The sequence below is a fragment of the Xenopus tropicalis genome, chromosome 3 (genome assembly GCF_000004195.4).
Source record: "Xenopus tropicalis strain Nigerian chromosome 3, UCB_Xtro_10.0, whole genome shotgun sequence".
Classification (NCBI taxonomy): domain Eukaryota; kingdom Metazoa; phylum Chordata; class Amphibia; order Anura; family Pipidae; genus Xenopus; species Xenopus tropicalis.
Genome location: NC_030679.2, coordinates 153583999 through 153603144, shown reverse-complemented (window position 1 = coordinate 153603144; position 19146 = coordinate 153583999). Strand labels below are relative to the sequence as shown.

General features: G+C 44.8%; 1 protein-coding gene across 1 annotated transcript in view; it reads right to left on the bottom strand.

Annotated features, from left to right (window-relative positions):
• Window positions 1–19146, bottom strand: part of acap1 (ArfGAP with coiled-coil, ankyrin repeat and PH domains 1) — a 53544-nt gene that overhangs the window by 13919 nt on the left and 20479 nt on the right. Inside the window, exons 6-16 of the mRNA XM_031899654.1 lie at window positions 17870–18053; window positions 16188–16232; window positions 15812–15907; window positions 15183–15257; window positions 14357–14460; window positions 9888–9936; window positions 8839–8939; window positions 5905–6016; window positions 5526–5704; window positions 4298–4367; window positions 3984–4078 (exon numbers count right to left, since the gene is read on the bottom strand). Of these exons, the coding sequence (XP_031755514.1) occupies window positions 3984–4078; window positions 4298–4367; window positions 5526–5704; window positions 5905–6016; window positions 8839–8939; window positions 9888–9936; window positions 14357–14460; window positions 15183–15257; window positions 15812–15907; window positions 16188–16232; window positions 17870–18053 (1110 nt within the window). The remainder of the gene's footprint in view (window positions 1–3983; window positions 4079–4297; window positions 4368–5525; window positions 5705–5904; window positions 6017–8838; window positions 8940–9887; window positions 9937–14356; window positions 14461–15182; window positions 15258–15811; window positions 15908–16187; window positions 16233–17869; window positions 18054–19146) is intronic.

The window sequence follows — 19146 nt, the reverse complement described above, 5'->3', positions numbered from 1 at the left end:
CATATTTCTATATAATGACATTGGTATGGCCCATATTTCTATATAATCACATTGGTATGGCCCATATTTCTATATAATGACAATGGTTTGGCCCATATTTCTAAATAATGACATTGGTACGGCCCATATTTCTATATAATGACAATGGTATGGCCCATATTTCTATATAATGACATTGGTACCGCCCATATTTCTATATAATGACAATGGTATGGCCCATATTTCTATATAATGACATTGGTATGGCCCATATTTCTATATAATGACATTGGTACGGCCCATATTTCTATATAATGACAATGGTAAGGCCCATATTTCTATATAATTACATTGGTACGGCCCATATTTCTATATAATGACATTGGTACGGCCCATATTTCTATATAATGACAATGGTATGGCCCATATTTCTATATAATGACATTGGTACCGCCCATATTTCTATATAATGACAATGGTATGGCCCATATTTCTATATAATGACATTGGTATGGCCCATATTTTTATATAAAGACATTGGTACCGCCCATATTTCTATATAATGACAATGGTATGGCCCATATTTCTATATAATGACATTGGTACCGTCCATATTTCTATATAATGACAATGGTATGGCCCATATTTCCATATAATGACATTGGTACCGCCCATATTTCTATATAATGACAATGGTATGGCCCATATTTCCATATAATGACATTGGTACCGCCCATATTTCTATATAATGACAATGGTATGGCCCATATTTCTATATAATGACATTGGTACCGTCCATATTTCTATATAATGACAATGGTATGGCCCATATTTCTATATAATGACATTGGTACCGTCCATATTTCTATATAATGACAATGGTATGGCCCATATTTCTATATAATGACATTGGTACCGCCCATATTTCTATATAATGACAATGGTATGGCCCATATTTCTATATAATGACATTGGTATGGCCCATATTTCTATATAATGACATTGGTACGGCCCATATTTCTATATAATGACAATGGTAAGGCCCATATTTCTATATAATTACATTGGTACGGCCCATATTTCTATATAATGACATTGGTACGGCCCATATTTCTATATAATGACAATGGTATGGCCCATATTTCTATATAATGACATTGGTACCGCCCATATTTCTATATAATGACAATGGTATGGCCCATATTTCTATATAATGACATTGGTATGGCCCATATTTTTATATAAAGACATTGGTACCGCCCATATTTCTATATAATGACAATGGTATGGCCCATATTTCTATATAATGACATTGGTACCGTCCATATTTCTATATAATGACAATGGTATGGCCCATATTTCCATATAATGACATTGGTACCGCCCATATTTCTATATAATGACAATGGTATGGCCCATATTTCTATATAATGACATTGGTACCGTCCATATTTCTATATAATGACAATGGTATGGCCCATATTTCTATATAATGACATTGGTACCGCCCATATTTCTATATAATGACAATGGTATGGCCCATATTTCTATATAATGACATTGGTATGGCCCATATTTCTATATAATGACATTGGTACGGCCCATATTTCTATATAATGACAATGGTAAGGCCCATATTTCTATATAATTACATTGGTACGGCCCATATTTCTATATAATGACATTGGTACGGCCCATATTTCTATATAATGACAATGGTATGGCCCATATTTCTATATAATGACATTGGTACCGCCCATATTTCTATATAATGACAATGGTATGGCCCATATTTCTATATAATTACATTGGTATGGCCCATATTTTTATATAAAGACATTGGTACCGCCCATATTTCTATATAATGACAATGGTATGGCCCATATTTCTATATAATGACATTGGTACCGTCCATATTTCTATATAATGACAATGGTATGGCCCATATTTCCATATAATGACATTGGTACCGCCCATATTTCTATATAATGACAATGGTATGGCCCATATTTCCATATAATGACATTGGTACCACCCATATTTCTATATAATGACAATGGTATGGCCCATATTTCTATATAATGACATTGGTACCGTCCATATTTCTATATAATGACAATGGTATGGCCCATATTTCTATATAATGACATTGGTACCGCCCATATTTCTATATAATGACAATGGTATGGCCCATATTTCTATATAATGACAATGGTACGGCCCATATTTCTATATAATGACAATGGTACGGCCCATATTTCTATATAATGACAATGGTACGGCTCATATTTCTATATAATGACAATGGTACGGCCCATATATCTATATAATGACATTGGTACGGCCCATATTTCTATATAAAGACATTGGTATGGCCCATATTTCTATATAATGACAATGGTATGGCCCATATTTCTATATAATCACATTGGTACGGCCCATATTTCTATATAAAGACATTGGTATGGCCCATATTTCTATATAATGACAATGGTATGGCCCATATTTCTATATAACGACAATGGTACGGCCCATATTTCTATATAATGACAATGGTACGGCCCATATATCTATATAAAGACATTGGTATGGCCCATATTTCTATATAATGACAATGGTATGGCTCATATTTCTATATAATGACAATGGTATGGCTTATATTTCTAAATAATGACAATGGTATGGCCCATATTTCTATATAATGACAATGGTATGGCTTATATTTCTATATAATGACAATGGTATGGCCCATAGTTCTATATAATGACAATGGTATGGCTCATATTTTTATATAATGACAATGGTATGGCCCATAGTTCTATATAATGACAATGGTATGGCTCATATTTTTATATAATGACAATGGTATGGCCCATATTTCTATATAATGTAACCTCTATTTCAGCTCAATAGCTGCTTTCCCGGACTAGTACCAGTAGAACATGGGTTACACTGTACTCTCTCACCCAGAATGGGCCTTCGCTAAGTGGAAGAGGAAGGTGAGGGTGTTGTGCAACTACACCTCTCTTGCTGCTATGCAGAAAAATGAGACCAGAGGGCGCCAGAGGTTCTTGCAAATAACAAAATGATAAGTGTTTATTGAACATCCACAGGGTTTACTTACAATACAGCTTCAGAGGCCATTGGTACATGCAACACATACCGAGTGTATATTCAGACTCACACTCTCCTGCGGGCAGACTGGCAGGAATCTCCCTTCACCTCTGCGACACACCCTGTAGTGGATCCCTCAGGGAATTCTCTATCCTGATTCCCTATTCACTTGGATCCCTACACTACAGGCAATGTGGCCTGGGAGAGCTATCTCCAGAAAAACTGCAAATCCTATGCAGGAGCTCATGCTGCTCATTCTAGCTCAGCCCTAACTGCCTTACACCCCTAGAGTGTACTATAAAGGGAGCTACACCTGCCTCTATCTAATGCCTCATTCACGGGGCCCTGTTCCCCGACTTCACTGGGCCTGGGCCCATGCCCTGGGCTCTCAGCACACATCCACCTTGTCCCTAAGGTGGAAGCAAACAACAGGAAGGTGCCACTCCTCTCCCAACACTATACCCAAAGTCAGGCAGGATGTGGTCACCATACCTTCTAACCAATAGCACACATGTTAATAAACTCACTTAGATACATTCCCTTCTGCCCAGCAACTAAGGGAACTGAACCTGTAGGGATTTAAAGCCATAGGGACCATTTAACCCTATGGGTCCCTACAATAATGACAATGGTATGGCCCATATTTCTATATAAAGACATTGGTATGACCCATATTTCTATATAAAGACGTTGGTATGACCCATATTTCTATATAATGACATTGGTATGGCCCATATTTCTATATAAAGACGTTGGTATGGCCCATATTTCTATATAAAGACGTTGGTATGGCCCATATTTCTATATAAAGACGTTGGTATGGCCCATATCTCTATATAAAGACATTGGTATGGCCCATAGTCCCATCAGGTGCCCCTAGGGAATCTCACCGTGAGCTGGCCGCTGTTGGTTTCCTTATGTTCATATCTTCTATTCGGGCTTCGTAGATCCCATTGATGGTACTGTTCCCAAGTTCACACATGAGCTGTGGACAAAAAAGTAGTTACCGGAGAGGGACTTGGTTGGAAACTGCCAGCTCTCAGTGGCCCCTGCCCCAGGGAATCCATTTGCAGCTGCTCTCTGACTGTGAGCTCTTCATTCCTTCCCTGTACTACTCCATAGCTTCTCCCTACACATCAGTGCCCTATTCTGTACTTCATTGGCCCCCCCATGTAGCACGTTGGGGTCCGTCCCAGAACTTTACCTTGATCAGTTCAGGCTCCCATGAGTCCAGCGTTAGTGATCGAACCTTGGAGAAGTGAACACCGAGACTCCTACAGTTCAGGCAAAGAGAAAGACTTCAGGACACAATAGGCCACCAGTAATGGTCTCCAGATTGCACTTCAAAGGTGCCTACAGGTGCCCCTATATGGCCAATAATAACTGCCCCGGTTACCTGGCTACATGTCCTTATGGCCATCTCTGCTGCTTATGGGCTCCCAAGTACCAAGATACAAGTCTCCAGATAGAGCCCCCTCCCCAGTGGGTATAGCCACACCCTAACCCTAATACAGTGCCAGATAGAGCCCCCTCCCCAGTGGGTATAGCCGCACCCTAACCCTAATGCAGTGCCAGATAGAGCCCCCTCCCCAGTGGGTATAGCCGCACCCTAACCCTAATACAGTGCCAGATAGAGCCCCCTCCCCAGTGGGTATAGCCGCACCCTAACCCTAATACAGTGCCAGATAGAGCCCCCTCCCCAGTGGGTATAGCCGCACCCTAACCCTAATACAGTGCCAGATAGAGCCCCCTCCCCAGTGGGTATAGCCGCACCCTAACCCTAATACAGTGCCAGATAGAGCCCCCTCCCCAGTGGGTATAGCCGCACCCTAACCCTAATACAGTGCCAGATAGAGCCCCCTCCCCAGTGGGTATAGCCGCACCCTAACCCTAATACAGTGCCAGATAGAGCCCCCTCCCCAGTGGGTATAGCCGCACCCTAACCCTAATACAGTGCCAGATAGAGCCCCCTCCCCAGTGGGTATAGCCGCACCCTAACCCTAATACAGTGCCAGATAGAGCCCCCTCCCCAGTGGGTATAGCCGCACCCTAACCCTAATGCAGTGCCAGATAGAGCCCCCTCCCCAGTGGGTATAGCCGCACCCTAACCCTAATACAGTGCCAGATAGAGCCCCCTCCCCAGTGGGTATAGCCGCACCCTAACCCTAATGCAGTGCCAGATAGAGCCCCCTCCCCAGTGGGTATAGCCGCACCCTAACCCTAATACAGTGCCAGATAGAGCCCCCTCCCCAGTGGGTATAGCCGCACCCTAACCCTAATGCAGTGCCAGATAGAGCCCCCTCCCCAGTGGGTATAGCCGCACCCTAACCCTAATACAGTGCCAGGGGAGCCCCCTCCCCAGTGGGTATAGCCGCACCCTAACCCTATTACAGTGCCAGGGGAGCCCCCCCACATTAAAGTACAGCCCTTACCTGTGGATTCCACTGCACTCAATACAGAGAGTGACCCCCAGGTTGATACTGGCCCATTCGGGTTCGGCAGTGCGACAGTCACAGCAGGAGGCATTCCCCGGGACCCTCAGCACGGCATCTTGTGCACCCTGAACCCCCTTCTCCTGGGCAGGGGCCTCTGCAGGTGAGCGGGGCAGGCGCTGGGGACAATTGGGGTAGTTTAGCTCTATAAGTGTGAGATCTGTGTAAACGTGTGTTCTGCAGGGTGTGTGGTTCTCTGTGTGGTGTTTGTGTAGCCAGCGTGTTGTGTCAGCATGTTGTGCCAGTGTGTTCCATTGAGCTGTGCAAGTGCCACACACCAGAGGTGCCACACAGACTGCGGTTCCATTGTGGTACTTACTAGGCTGCCACTTTCCCTCTTGTTGTCACTGTAGGCTGTTGTAATGCTTCTCTGCACAGCGCTGACCCACAACTGCAGCACCCGGTCCGACTCTGCCTGCAGCATGCACGACCTGCCATCATAGAACATACATGTGTATGTAGAGCTTTCAAAATATGCTAGAACCTTAGTGCAATTCTGTCTAAAAAATGAATATAAACACTTACATCAGAAACATTATTTATTGTGTGCATGGCAATACAATTGATTTGCCAATACCAAATATGTATAGTTTTAAGTAAGTATGTAGCCTGTAGGGACCCCAAATACACCTTCATGGCTTGCAGTTACACTTCATAAACACACTGCAAGTTTCATGTGTAGTAAAAGTTGCAAATCGGTATAGTGACCCCTGAAACCATGTACATTTGTAAACATTCTGAAGAATCCAAAATGGGTAAAGATGCCTTCCCACTGCTAATAAAACACATTAGGGGCAATAATGCAAGCTACACATGCAATAAAACCACAAACACTGTGCAAATCAACGAAATAACAAAATAACTGATCCAAAAAGCTGCAAATCGGTACAGTGACCCCTGAAACCATGTACATTTGTAAACATTCTGAAGAATCCAAAATGGGTAAAGATGCCTTTCCACTGCTAATAAACCACATTAGGGACAATAATGCAGGCTACACGTGCAAAATAAACCACAAACACTGTGCAAATCAATGAAATAACAAAATAACTGATCCAAAAAGCTGCAAATCAGTACAGTGACCCCTGAAACCATGTACATTTGGAATGTAAACATTCTGACGAATCCAAAAGCGGGTAAAGATGCCTTTCCACTGCTAATAAACCACATTGGGGGCAATAATGCAAGCTACACTTGCAATAAAACCACAAACACTGTGCAAATCAACGAAATAACAAAATAACTGATCCAAAAAGTTGCAAATCGGTACAGTGACCCCCTGAAACCATGTACATTTGTAAACATTCTAAAGAATCCAAAATGGGTAAAGATGCCTTTCCACTGCTAATAAACCACATTGGGGGCAATAATGCAAGCTACACGTGCAATAAAACCACAAACACTGTGCAAATCAATGAAATAACAAAATAACTGATCCAAAAAGCTGCAAATCAGTACAGTGACCCCGGAAACCATGTACATTTGGAATGTAAACATTCTGATGAATCCAAAATGGGTAAAGATGCCTTTCCACTGCTAATAAACCACATTGGGGGCAATAATGCAAGCTACACGTGCAATAAAACCACAAACACTGTGCAAATCAACGAAATAACAAAATAACTGATCCAAAAAGCTGCAAATCGGTACAGTGACCCCTGAAACCATGTACATTTGTAAACATTCTGAAGAATCCAAAATGGGTAAAGATGCCTTTCCACTGCTAATAAACCACATTAGGGACAATAATTTTACATTACATTAACATTTATTTATAAAGCGCCAACATATTCCGCAGCGCTGTACAATAAGTGGGTTACATACATTGGACATACAGAGTAACATATAAAGCAACCAATAACTGATACAAGGGGTGAAGAGGGCCCTGCCCAAAAGAGCTTACAATCTACAAGGAGAAAGGGTTGAGACACAAGGTGTGGGAATGGGCCCTGCCCAAAAGAGCTTACAATCTACAAGGAGAAAGGGTTGAGACACAAGGTGTGGGAATGGGCATGACCAGAGTTGTGAGAGGTGGTGCACAGGGTATTGCTAAACTAGATTAGGGTAAGCCTCTCTAAATAAATGTGTTTTTAGAGATTTCTTGAAGGCAGAGAGATTGGGAGAAAGTCTGACAGTTTGTGGGAGCGAATTCCAGAGATGGGGGGCAGCCCTTGCAAAGTCTTGAATGTGAGCGTGTGAGGAGGGAATGAGAGAGGAGTTGAGGAGCAGGTCAGTAGAGGAGCGTAACAAGCGGGTTGGATGGTACCTAGAGATGAGTTCAGAGATGTAGGGTGGGGCAGAGTTATGGACTGCTTTAAATGTGAGGGTCAATAGCTTGAATTTTATCCTGGATGGTAGGGGAAGCCAGTGCAGGGATCGGCAGAGCGGCACGGCAGAGCAGGAGCGGTTGGAGAGGTGTATGAGCCTGGCAGCAGTATTCATTATATACAATAATGCAGGCTACACGTGCAAAAAAACCCACAAACACTGTGCAAATCAATGAAATAACAAAATAACTGATCCAAAAAGCTGCAAATCAGTACAGTGACCTCTGAAACCATGTACATTTGGAATGTAAACATTCTGACGAATCCAAAATGGGTAAAGATGCCTTTCCACTGCTAATAAAACACATTAGGGACAATAATGCAGGGGCTACATGTGCAATAAAACCACAAACACTGTGCAAATCAATGAAATAACAACATAACTGATCCAAAAGTGTAATTAGTTGTCAAAATAAACAGATTTTAGGGAAAAAACAAAAGACAAAATTGGAGTTTAGAAGGAGATTCCTCTCAGTATTCGGTGCCCCCTCTGGATGTGTTGCTAGCGTTCCTACCCAAGAGTGATTTCTGATTGTTTGCTGCCTGCCCTGACTCCGTGCCTGCCCTGACTCCGTGCCTGCCCTGACTCTGTGCCTGCCCTGACTCCGTGCCTGCCCTGACTCCGTGCCTGCCTTGATTGAGATTTAATTTAACCCTTCACAATGCAGCACTTTTGGATCAAGCTCGCCCATGTTCCAGTTGTCCTTGTCAGACCCCAAATGGGCACCAGTGAGGCCAGACCTGTTAGTGTCCAACCACTCCCCAGGGTGCCTGCCCCACAGAATGTGTGAGTCTGCAATGAGTTACATAGAGATTTGGCTAAGGGTAACTGGGGCCCTCACAATACACCTCCCCCCAAACACACACACCCAAATACACACACACCCAGATATACACACACACACAATACTGTGCAATGTACTTACTTTGCCGGTGACACAACCTCAAAGCAAAAGCGCCTTTCCGCTTCAGGACACAGTTTCACGGCACAAAGTCGCAAGTCGACAATGACGACAGTGAGTACGTCCTGGACAGAGTAAGAAATGGCATGGATTTTATGGTGCCCCATAACTGCCCCATACATGCCCCATACCTGCCCCATAACTGCCCCATACCCGCCCCATACTGCCGCAGCCTCAACATGCAGTTTTATACTGAGAAGCCTGGGCTGGTAGACATGACACCCTAGGGCAGCGGCCCCCCATCAGCCTGCTCTGCGACACCCCCATATCTAATGGTCTCTGCTTAGTGCTTTTTACAGTAACCCAAAGGCTTGTTTTCTTGGCACGTTCAGAGTTGCCCTTTATCTATCATTTCCTACCCCCCAATAGTCTACAAACCCCCTGGGCCCTGAGCAGAGGAACCAGTTAATTCTGCCTTTTGGGACCAGTTCATTTAATATTCCCAGTCTGGAACATTCAAGATCTGCATTATTGTTCCAACTATTTAACTGCCTCCCACCCCTTCTTTCTAGAGAGAAGACAAAGATCCCGTTCTTGATACAGGTCTCTAGAGTCTAGAGCAGCGGTTCCCTACCTCCCTAATGCCGTGACCCTAATACAGTTCCTCATGTTGTGGTGACCCCCAACCATAAAATTGTTCCTAAGGCCGTGGGTAATATGTGTTTTCCGATGGTCTTAGGCAGCCCCTGTGATCCCGACTCACAGGCTGAGAACCGCTGGTCTAGAATGTAACCCAATCTGTATTCATCTACTGATTATATTTAGTGACTAAATCCATTTATTAGGGACCCTACACCCCCCCAAACGAGCGAGGACTTGGCTATTGGATTGTCTGTATTAATAGGGAAAACATATACCCCCAGTGGGGCAGATTGGCTATGCCCGGATGGCATTCCCTGCCCAAGTGGCACATCTGTCTAATGGCTGATAATTGTAACCAGGGCCAGAACTATGGGGTAGGCAGAAGGGGCACGATGGTGGGGGGGCACAATGGGGGGACAGTAGGTACCTACCACTTTCTTCTGATACACGAGCTGATTATTCTGAATGGAAAACCAGCGCCTGTGAGGGACAACGAGACACAAGTTACATTTCTGCCCCTTTATTTCCATCTTGTTTCATGTTCATTCTGGTTCCTGGGGGTTCATTCCAGTTTCCTCCAAACCCCCCAATGTTCTCCCAGCAGATCCACACATTATTCCCATATTTGGGCTTAGAGCGTTCTGTTAATAAATTAACACACCCGCTGTCCGACTACTGCCCCCCCACTGTCCGACTACTGCACACCCACTGTCTGACTACTGCACCCCCACTGTCTGACTACTGCACCCCCCACTGCCTGACTACTGCACCTCCACTGTCTGACTACTGCACCTCCACTGTCTGACTACTGCACCCCCACTGTCTGACTACTGCATCCCCCACTGTCTGACTACTGCACCCCCCACTGTCTGACTACTGCACCTCCACTGTCTGACTACTGCACCCCCACTGTCTGACTACTGCACCCCCACTGTCTGACTACTGCACCCCCACTGTCCGACTACTGCATCCCCCACTGTCCGACTACTGCACCCCCACTGTCCGACTACTGCACCCCCACTGTCCGACTACTGCACCCCCACTGTCCGACTACTGCACCCCCACTGTCCGACTACTGCACCCCCACTGTCCGACTTCAGCACCCCCACTGTCCGACTTCAGCACCCCCACTGTCCGACTTCAGCACCCCCACTGTCTAACTACTGCACCTGCACTGTCCGACTTCTGCACCCCCCACTGTCCGACTACTGCACCCCCCACTGTCCGACTCCTGCACCCCCCACTGTCCGACTCCTGCACCCCCCACTGTCCGACTCCTGCACCCCCCACTGTCCGACTCCTGCACCCCCCACTGTCCAACTCCTGCACCCCCCACTGTCCGACTCCTGCACCCCCCACTGTCCGACTACTGCACCCCAACTCTCCGACTCCTGCACCCCAACACTCCGACTCCTGCAAAGCCAGTGTTTGAATACTGCACGCCCCCACTGTCCGACTACTGCACCCCTGCTGTCCAGCACAACCCTCTGTCTAAATAGTTTACTCCACTGTCCGACTACTGTACCCCTATTGTCCAATTTATTACTCACCTCATCATGAAAAGCGATCATATTTGTCTGACCTATCTTTTATGAAGCCATGCTGATTCCTACCCATAATGCCATTCTCTAGAACATAATTCTCAATATGACCCCTTAAATAACAGATGTCAGACTTACTGGCCTAAATCTCCAGGCAGAGATCGTAATCCCTTTATTAAATATAGGAATGGGAATGAGGAGGTTTCCCCCAAATGAAAGAGAGTCTAAGAATATCAGCAATAGAGGCAGTGGTGTAACTATAGAGGAAGCAGACCCTGTGGTCATTGGGGGGGGGGGGGGAGGGGCAGTGGCAGGAAGTGAGGCAGCCCAGACCACAGGGTCTGCTTCTTCTGTAGCTATTACGGAATTCCCCATCTCGGCCAATCTGGGAGCAAGCAGCAGAGTTATACTGCTGAATAGAGGCTAATCTCTCTCAGTACCCAAGGGTGTATCCCATCTGGCCCCGGGCCTTGTTCCCATTAATTCTGAGTAACCCTTTATGTTCCATATGGCGTGGCAGCCTCTGACTAGATTGGGCTGAGCCGTCAGTGCCCCTATAAGGTGGGTCTGGGAACTCTAACCCCTCTGATTTAGTACATTTGCCATTTCTGTATCGTTTTACCCTCATTATTCCAGTTAAAGATCTTTTTACTATTCATATTCTTAAAACCTTTTTTGGGGGGTTGTTCTCTGACTGTGCTGCAATTAGCCCCTCATTTTCTATCTTTGACTCCCTGATTGCTGATTTACAACATTTGTTATAGTGTTTCTATTCACTGTCCCCTCCGACTTCAAGTTGAGTCAAGTAGGAATTTATTGCCACCTAGGAATTCTGGTGCACGTGGGGCAGGAAGGCACATTTATAGCTTTACAATTACAGCACAAAGGTAAAGTGCTGTGAGTGCAGTAATACAGGTTACAGGGTTCAATAATAATAAGAATATATGAACAGTGCAGAGAGTTCATGAGGTGGGACGAGTGCTAGTGAGTATGAGTGCCCGTGAGTGTGAGTGCTAGTGAGTATGAGTGCTAGTGAGTATGAGTGCCAGTGAGTATGAGTGCCAGTGAGTGTGAGTGCTAGTTAATGTCACCTGGGCTGAGCCACACGGGGGGAGGGGGGTGTCACCCAATAGGTAAAAGTTTATTTTTAAAAAACCCCCAATCATTATGAATATAAAGTGATGATTATTACTGGTTACTTATCATAGAGAATCACTGGCTGAATATGTTCCTGTATAATATAATCTCTATATAATATAATCTCTATGTAATATAATCTCTGTATAATATAATCTCTGTATAATATAATCTCTGTATAATATAATCTCTATATAATATAATATCTGTATAATATAATCTCTGTATAATATAATCTCTATGTAATATAATCTCTGTATAATATAATCTCTATATAATATAATCTCTGTATAATATAATCTCTATATAATATAATCTCTGTATAATATAATCTCTATATAATATAATCTCTGTATAATATAATCTCTGTATAATATAATCTCTGTATAATATAATCTCTATATAATATAATCTCTGTATAATATAATCTCTGTATAATATACCGTATATACTCGAGTATAAGCCGATCCGAATATAAGCCGAGGTACCTAATTTTACCTAAGAAAACTGGAAAAACCTATTGACTCGAGTATAAGCCTAGGGTGTCACCAGTAGGGCTGGTGCGAGTGAGCCAGCACACAAAGTGTGCTCTCACTTTGGTTTAATTGAGTATCCCAAAAAGATTTATTTATTATAGCCAAAACCAAATGCACAGTTTCATTTGCTCAGTTATGATTGTGTATAAACAGCAGCTGAAGGTCAAGCTGGCCTTCCACTAGTATCATGGGATTTCAAAGTCTATATTGATTACCAAGAAAAGCACATTTAAGATTAGCAGAAATAGTACAGGAGTTGGTGCAGCCATTGGTAATCGGTGATGTTCTACCAATGCCTATGGTAATAAAAACAGCAATGACAATAGCCCTTTCCAGTTTGATACTATAAATGCATGGATTACAAGTGTTGGTGAAACAAAATCATTTTTTATTAACCAGAAACCATCAATCTAAAATTCAAAGATAAAGTTTCCCCTGACTCCTACATAGCAACATCGTTTAGGATTAATTGCATCCCCTTTAGGCTCTGTAAATAGTTCTAAAAACTACAAGAGTTATTTATGATGTGGTGGCAGCCATGAAGTAAAACCCACCTCAGTTCTAGGCCCAGTCTTTGAAGGAAGTATAAAATAGACTAATACAGAGCAGTGTCTTTACCACACAATCCCCCAAGTTTGTAAATGTTCTGTCTTGAAGTTCAGTTTGGATATACAGCGCCCCCCGAGGGACTTGTGTCCCTGCGTACCTGCGCCCGCGCTCTCCCTATGCCAGCTTCCCAGAACGCCATCCTAACTGTGCGCTCTTCTCCTGTGCGCTCTGCTCTTCTCCTGTGTACGCCCCCTTCAGTTACTCATGGCCTGATCGTAGACCTTGTAAGATCAGGCCATGAGTAACTGAAGGGGGCGCGTGACGTCACTGGCGCGACTGCGGCGCCAAGCAGATCAGAAGCGTACACAGGAGAAGATTAGAGATTACCGTATATACTCGAATATAAGCCGAGTTTTTGAGCACTAAAAATGTGCTCAAAAAGTAACCCTCGGCTTATACTCGAGTATATGGCATGATGTGCCCGATGTGCCCCCCCACGGACTTGTGTCCCTGCGTACCTGCGCCCGCGCTCTCCCTATGCCAGCTTCCCAGAACGCCATCCTAACTGTGCGCTCTTCTCCTGTGCGCTCTGCTCTTCTCCTGTGTACGCCCCCTTCAGTTACTCATGGCCTGATCGTAGACCTTGTAAGATCAGGCCATGAGTAACTGAAGGGGGCGCGTGACGTCACTGGCGCGACTGCGGCGCCAAGCAGATCAGAAGCGTACACAGGAGAAGAGCGCACAGTTAGGATGCCGTTCTGGGAAGCTGGCATAGGGAGAGCGCGGGCGCAGGTACGCAGGGACACAAGTCCGTGGGGGGGCACATCGGGCACATCATGCCATATACTCGAGTATAAGCCGAGGGTTACTTTTTGAGCACATTTTTAGTGCTCAAAAACTCGGTTTATATTCAAGTATATACGGTAATCTCTATATAATATAATCTCTATAATATAATTTCTATATAATATAATCTCTATAATATAATTTCTGTATAATATAATCTCTATATAATATAATCTCTGTATAATATAATCTCTATATAATATAATCTCTGTATAATATAATCTCTGTATAATATAATCTCTATATAATATAATCTCTATATCTCTATACATTTCCGCTCTCGGTTCTCACCGGCTCCAGGTTTTGAAGGTGTTGCTGGCGCGTTTGAAGAGATACCCCTCGATCACCACTTGTGCCCCGTCCCCCTGTAACACCGAGTCCTCGTCCGACGGATCCTGTGAAGGGGGAGTATTTGGGTGGGTGACAGAGGCACAGTCCCCCAAGCTTGTGTACCCCTGAGCCACACTCATATGTAGAAAGTGTCGGGGAGTCACACAAGCATGGGGGGCCAAATACGGGCTGTGATTGGCTGTTTGGTAGCCCCATGTGATTGGCTGTTTGGTAGCTCCATGTGATTGGCTGTTTGGTAGCCCCATGTGACTGCTGGCCTGCAGGAGGTTCTGTTTGGTGTTAAACCTCCAACACTTGCCTCCAAGCCAGAAATGGACAAATGGGCCACTGGGAGTGAAATCCAAGGGGGGTGGGAGCGCCATGTTGCCCCCAAGTCACTGCTTGGGGGGGGGGGGGGTCACTGGTCTATAGGTTACTACGTGTCACACACACAGGCCCCATTCCTACCCAACTGCCGTGCCCAAAGGCCATGGAATGTGATATGTGGCCCATTTGGCCAGTCTGGTCAATAGCACCATCTTTGGGGCAAGAAAGGGCTGGACCCTTTACAGCCTTTAGTCCCCAAGCAGAAGCAAGGTTTGATTGGGGCAAATCATGAGTTCTGTGTTAGAGTTCTGAGTTCTGCCACTCCCATTGGCCTCACGTTCCTGAGAGGAGGGCAAATGACTTATTTTGTTGCCCCAATGCCACAGCAGTTTATTGGTTACTATGGGTAGAACTGGTACTAAATGGGCCCATTTATGCTGCTGGGGCCCAATGGACTGACCTTGGCCTTGATGAGGGTCACTTTCTGCTCCATGTCTCTCTGCTCCCGGGCAGCTTCCAGCACCGACCGATGGACCTGCAATGGCATAAAGGCACAATATTGGCACCGGAGCAGAACCCCCATGGGGAGGGTAACCAGCATAACTGCCCCCCTTTGTACCCCTCAGCTCTCTCAGTGCATCACCTCTGCCGCCATATTGCACATTATTAGTCCAACTTACTGACAGCAGGATGGCCAAGAGACTGACCAAGGCCAAAGTCAGATATAGTAACTTTCTATACATTGGGCGCCCAATTCCTATTCATTATACAGTGAATAATGTATCCCCCCCCCCAGTCTATGTATTTGTCTATATAAATCTATATAAGCCTTATATTTTAGAATAGGGGTTACACTATTTATTATAATACACACGTTGCAGTGAATCATGTGACAGAAATGACCTCACTAAACACCGATTATAACTGATGACATCACTAAGCACCGATTATAAGGATATCTCTCTAACCTACTGTTGGTTCTGGTTCCTCACCACATATGACCCAATCATATCACACTTTCTTTGCCATCGGTTTCCCCTCTCCCCCCCCTCCCAGAGATGCCTCTTTCCTCATTGGTTCATGACTGACCTGGGCTGCCAGCTCATTGCGGTATTGGTCGAGGGCTTGCATGGCGTGGTGGCTCTGTGCCAGGGAGGAGGCCTGGGCATCCATCAGCTGCAGCATCTTGGCCAAACAACACAGTGAGGGATTTAGGCCGGGACATTTGCCCCATACATAGAACACAAGAGACGCCAGTGTAGGGGGGTAATTAATAAAGGGCAAATTATAACACAGAATAGTGACTGTAACCCAAATAATGAATATAAAGGAAACAAGTGCCCCCACAGGTGGTTTGTGCCCCACATATTTACCTCTCATTCACTTGGCTGCTCTTCCCTTACCATGTTCTGCCCCCCTTTTTACCCCGCAGTTTAGGTATTTACCCCACCTCATCAATACTCACAAACTGCAAAATGTCAAACTTCTTCTTTCCTTGAATGACATTAATCTGAAAGAAATGGAGAGTGGAAACGCAGGATGAGCCTTTATATGAATGTATAAGCAGGGGTGGGCTTTACATGAATGAATAAGCAGGGGTGGGCTTTACATGAATGAATAAGCAGCGGTGGGCTTTACATGAATGAATAAGCAGGGGTTGGCTTTATATGAATGAATAAGCAGGGGTGGGCTTTACATGAATGAATAAGCAGGGGTGGGCTTTACATGAATGAATAAGCAGCGGTGGGCTTTACATGAATGAATAAGCAGGGGTGGGCTTTATATGAATGAATAAGCAGGGGTGGGCTTTACATGAATGAATAAGCAGGGGTGGGCTTTACATGAATGAATAAGCAGCGGTGGGCTTTACATGAATGAATAAGCAGGGGTTGGCTTTATATGAATGAATAAGCAGGGGTGGGCTTTACATGAATGAATAAGCAGGGGTGGGCTTTACATGAATGAATAAGCAGCGGTGGGCTTTACATGAATGAATAAGCAGCGGTGGGCTTTACATGAATGAATAAGCAGGGGTGGGCTTTATATGAATGTATAAGCAGGGGTGGGCTTTACATGAATGAATAAGCAGGGGTGGGCTTTACATGAATGAATAAGCAGCGGTGGGCTTTACATGAATGAATAAGCAGGGGTGGGCTTTATATGAATGTATAAGCAGGGGTGGGCTTTACATGAATGAATAAGCAGCGGTGGGCTTTACATGAATGAATAAGCAGCGGTGGGCTTTACATGAATGAATAAGCAGGGGTGGGCTTTATATGAATGTATAAGCAGGGGTGGGCTTTACATGAATGAATAAGCAGCGGTGGGCTTTACATGAATGAATAAGCAGGGGTGGGCTTTATATGAATGTATAAGCAGGGGTGGGCTTTACATGAATGAATAAGCAGGGGTGGGCTTTACATGAATGAATAAGCAGGGGTGGGCTTTACATGAATGAATAAGCAGGGGTGGGCTTTACATGAATGAATAAGCAGCGGTGGGCTTTACATGAATGAATAAGCAGCGGTGGGCTTTACATGAATGAATAAGCAGGGGTGGGCTTTATATGAATGAATAAGCAGGGGTGGGCTTTATATTAATGAATAAGCAGGGGTTGGCTTTACATGAATGAATAAGCAGCGGTGGGCTTTACATGAATGAATAAGCAGGGGTGGGCTTTACATGAATGAATAAGCAGGGGGGGGCTTTACATGAATGAATAAGCAGGGGTGGGCTTTATATGAATGAATAAGCAGGGGTGGGCTTTATATGAATGAATAAGCAGGGGTGGGCTTTATATGAATGAATAAGCAGGGGTGGGCTTTATATGAATGAATAAGCAGGGGTGGGCTTTACATGAATGAATAAGCAGGGGTGGGCTTTATATGAATGAATAAGCAGGGGTGGGCTTTATATGAATGAATAAGCAGGGGTGGGCTTTATATGAATGAATAAGCAGGGGTGGGCTTTATATGAATGAATAAGCAGGGGTGGGCTTTATTGAAGGGGAACTAAAAGCCACCCACACAGAGGGGTTCTTTCAGGTTAGGCTTACAGGGGTGGGAGGAGTTCTTTCTCCTGAATCATGTCCCACTGCCCCCTGCTGGCCCAAACCCCTGCCTGATATTCCCACTCCGGGAGTCTCACCTGCAGGGCGTACTCCAAGGCTCTGTCTCTGAATGCTTTGCGAGACCCCTGCACTGCACTCGCTGCGTCCTGCGCCTCCTGAGCTTTTCTACGAGCAGTCTCTGCATTGTGGTGTAGTGCACTCTCCAACCCTTCTCTGCATCTCTCCATATCCTTGCGACTGTCTCGGAAAGATCGGAGGTCTCTGTGAGGCAACAGGAAAAGGACATAATGAAGGATCATGAGAGAGACAGGAGAGTGTGAATGTGAGACTTATTAAGAGACAGGCACAGTGAGAGTGAGAGAGTGCCACTTACTAAGAGACAGTCACAGTGAGAGTGAGAGAGTGCCACTTACTAAGAGACAGTCACAGTGAGAGTGAGAGAGTGCCACTTACTAAGAGACAGACACAGTGAGAGTGACACTTACTCACTAAGAGACAGACACAGTAAGAGAGTGACACTAAGAGAAAGACAGTGAGAGAGTGACACTAAGAGACAGACACAATGAGAGAGTCACACTTACTAAGACACAGACACAGTGAGAGTGAGAGAGTGCCACTCACTAAGAGACAGTCACAGTGAGAGTGAGAGAGTGACACTTACTAAGACACAGACACAGTGAGAGAGTGACACTAAGAGACAGACACAGTGAGAGAGTGACACTCACTAAGAGACAGACACAGTGAGAGTGAGAGAGTGCCACTTACTAAGAGACAGACACAGTGAGAGTGAGAGAGTGACACTTACTAAGAGACAGTCACAGTGAGAGTGAGAGAGTGACACTTACTAAGAGACAGTCACAGTGAGAGTGAGAGAGTGACACTTACTAAGACACAGACACAGTGAGAGAGTGACACTAAGAGACAGACACAGTGAGAGAGTGCCACTCACTAAGAGACAGACACAGTGAGAGTGAGAGAGTGCCACTTACTAAGAGACAGTCACAGTGAGAGTGAGAGAGTGACACTTACTAAGAGACAGTCACAGTGAGAGAGTGACACTTACTAAGAGACAGTCACAGTGAGAGTGAGAGAGTGACACTTACTAAGAGACAGTCACAGTGAGAGTGAGAGAGTGACACTTACTAAGAGACAGTCACAGTGAGAGTGAGAGAGTGACACTTACTAAGAGACAGTCACAGTGAGAGTGAGAGAGTGACACTTACTAAGAGTCAGACACAGTGAGAGAGTGACACTTACTAAGAGACAGACACAGTGAGAGAGTGACACTCACTAAGAGACAGACACAGTGAGAGTGAGAGAGTGCCACTTACTAAGAGACAGACACAGTGAGAGA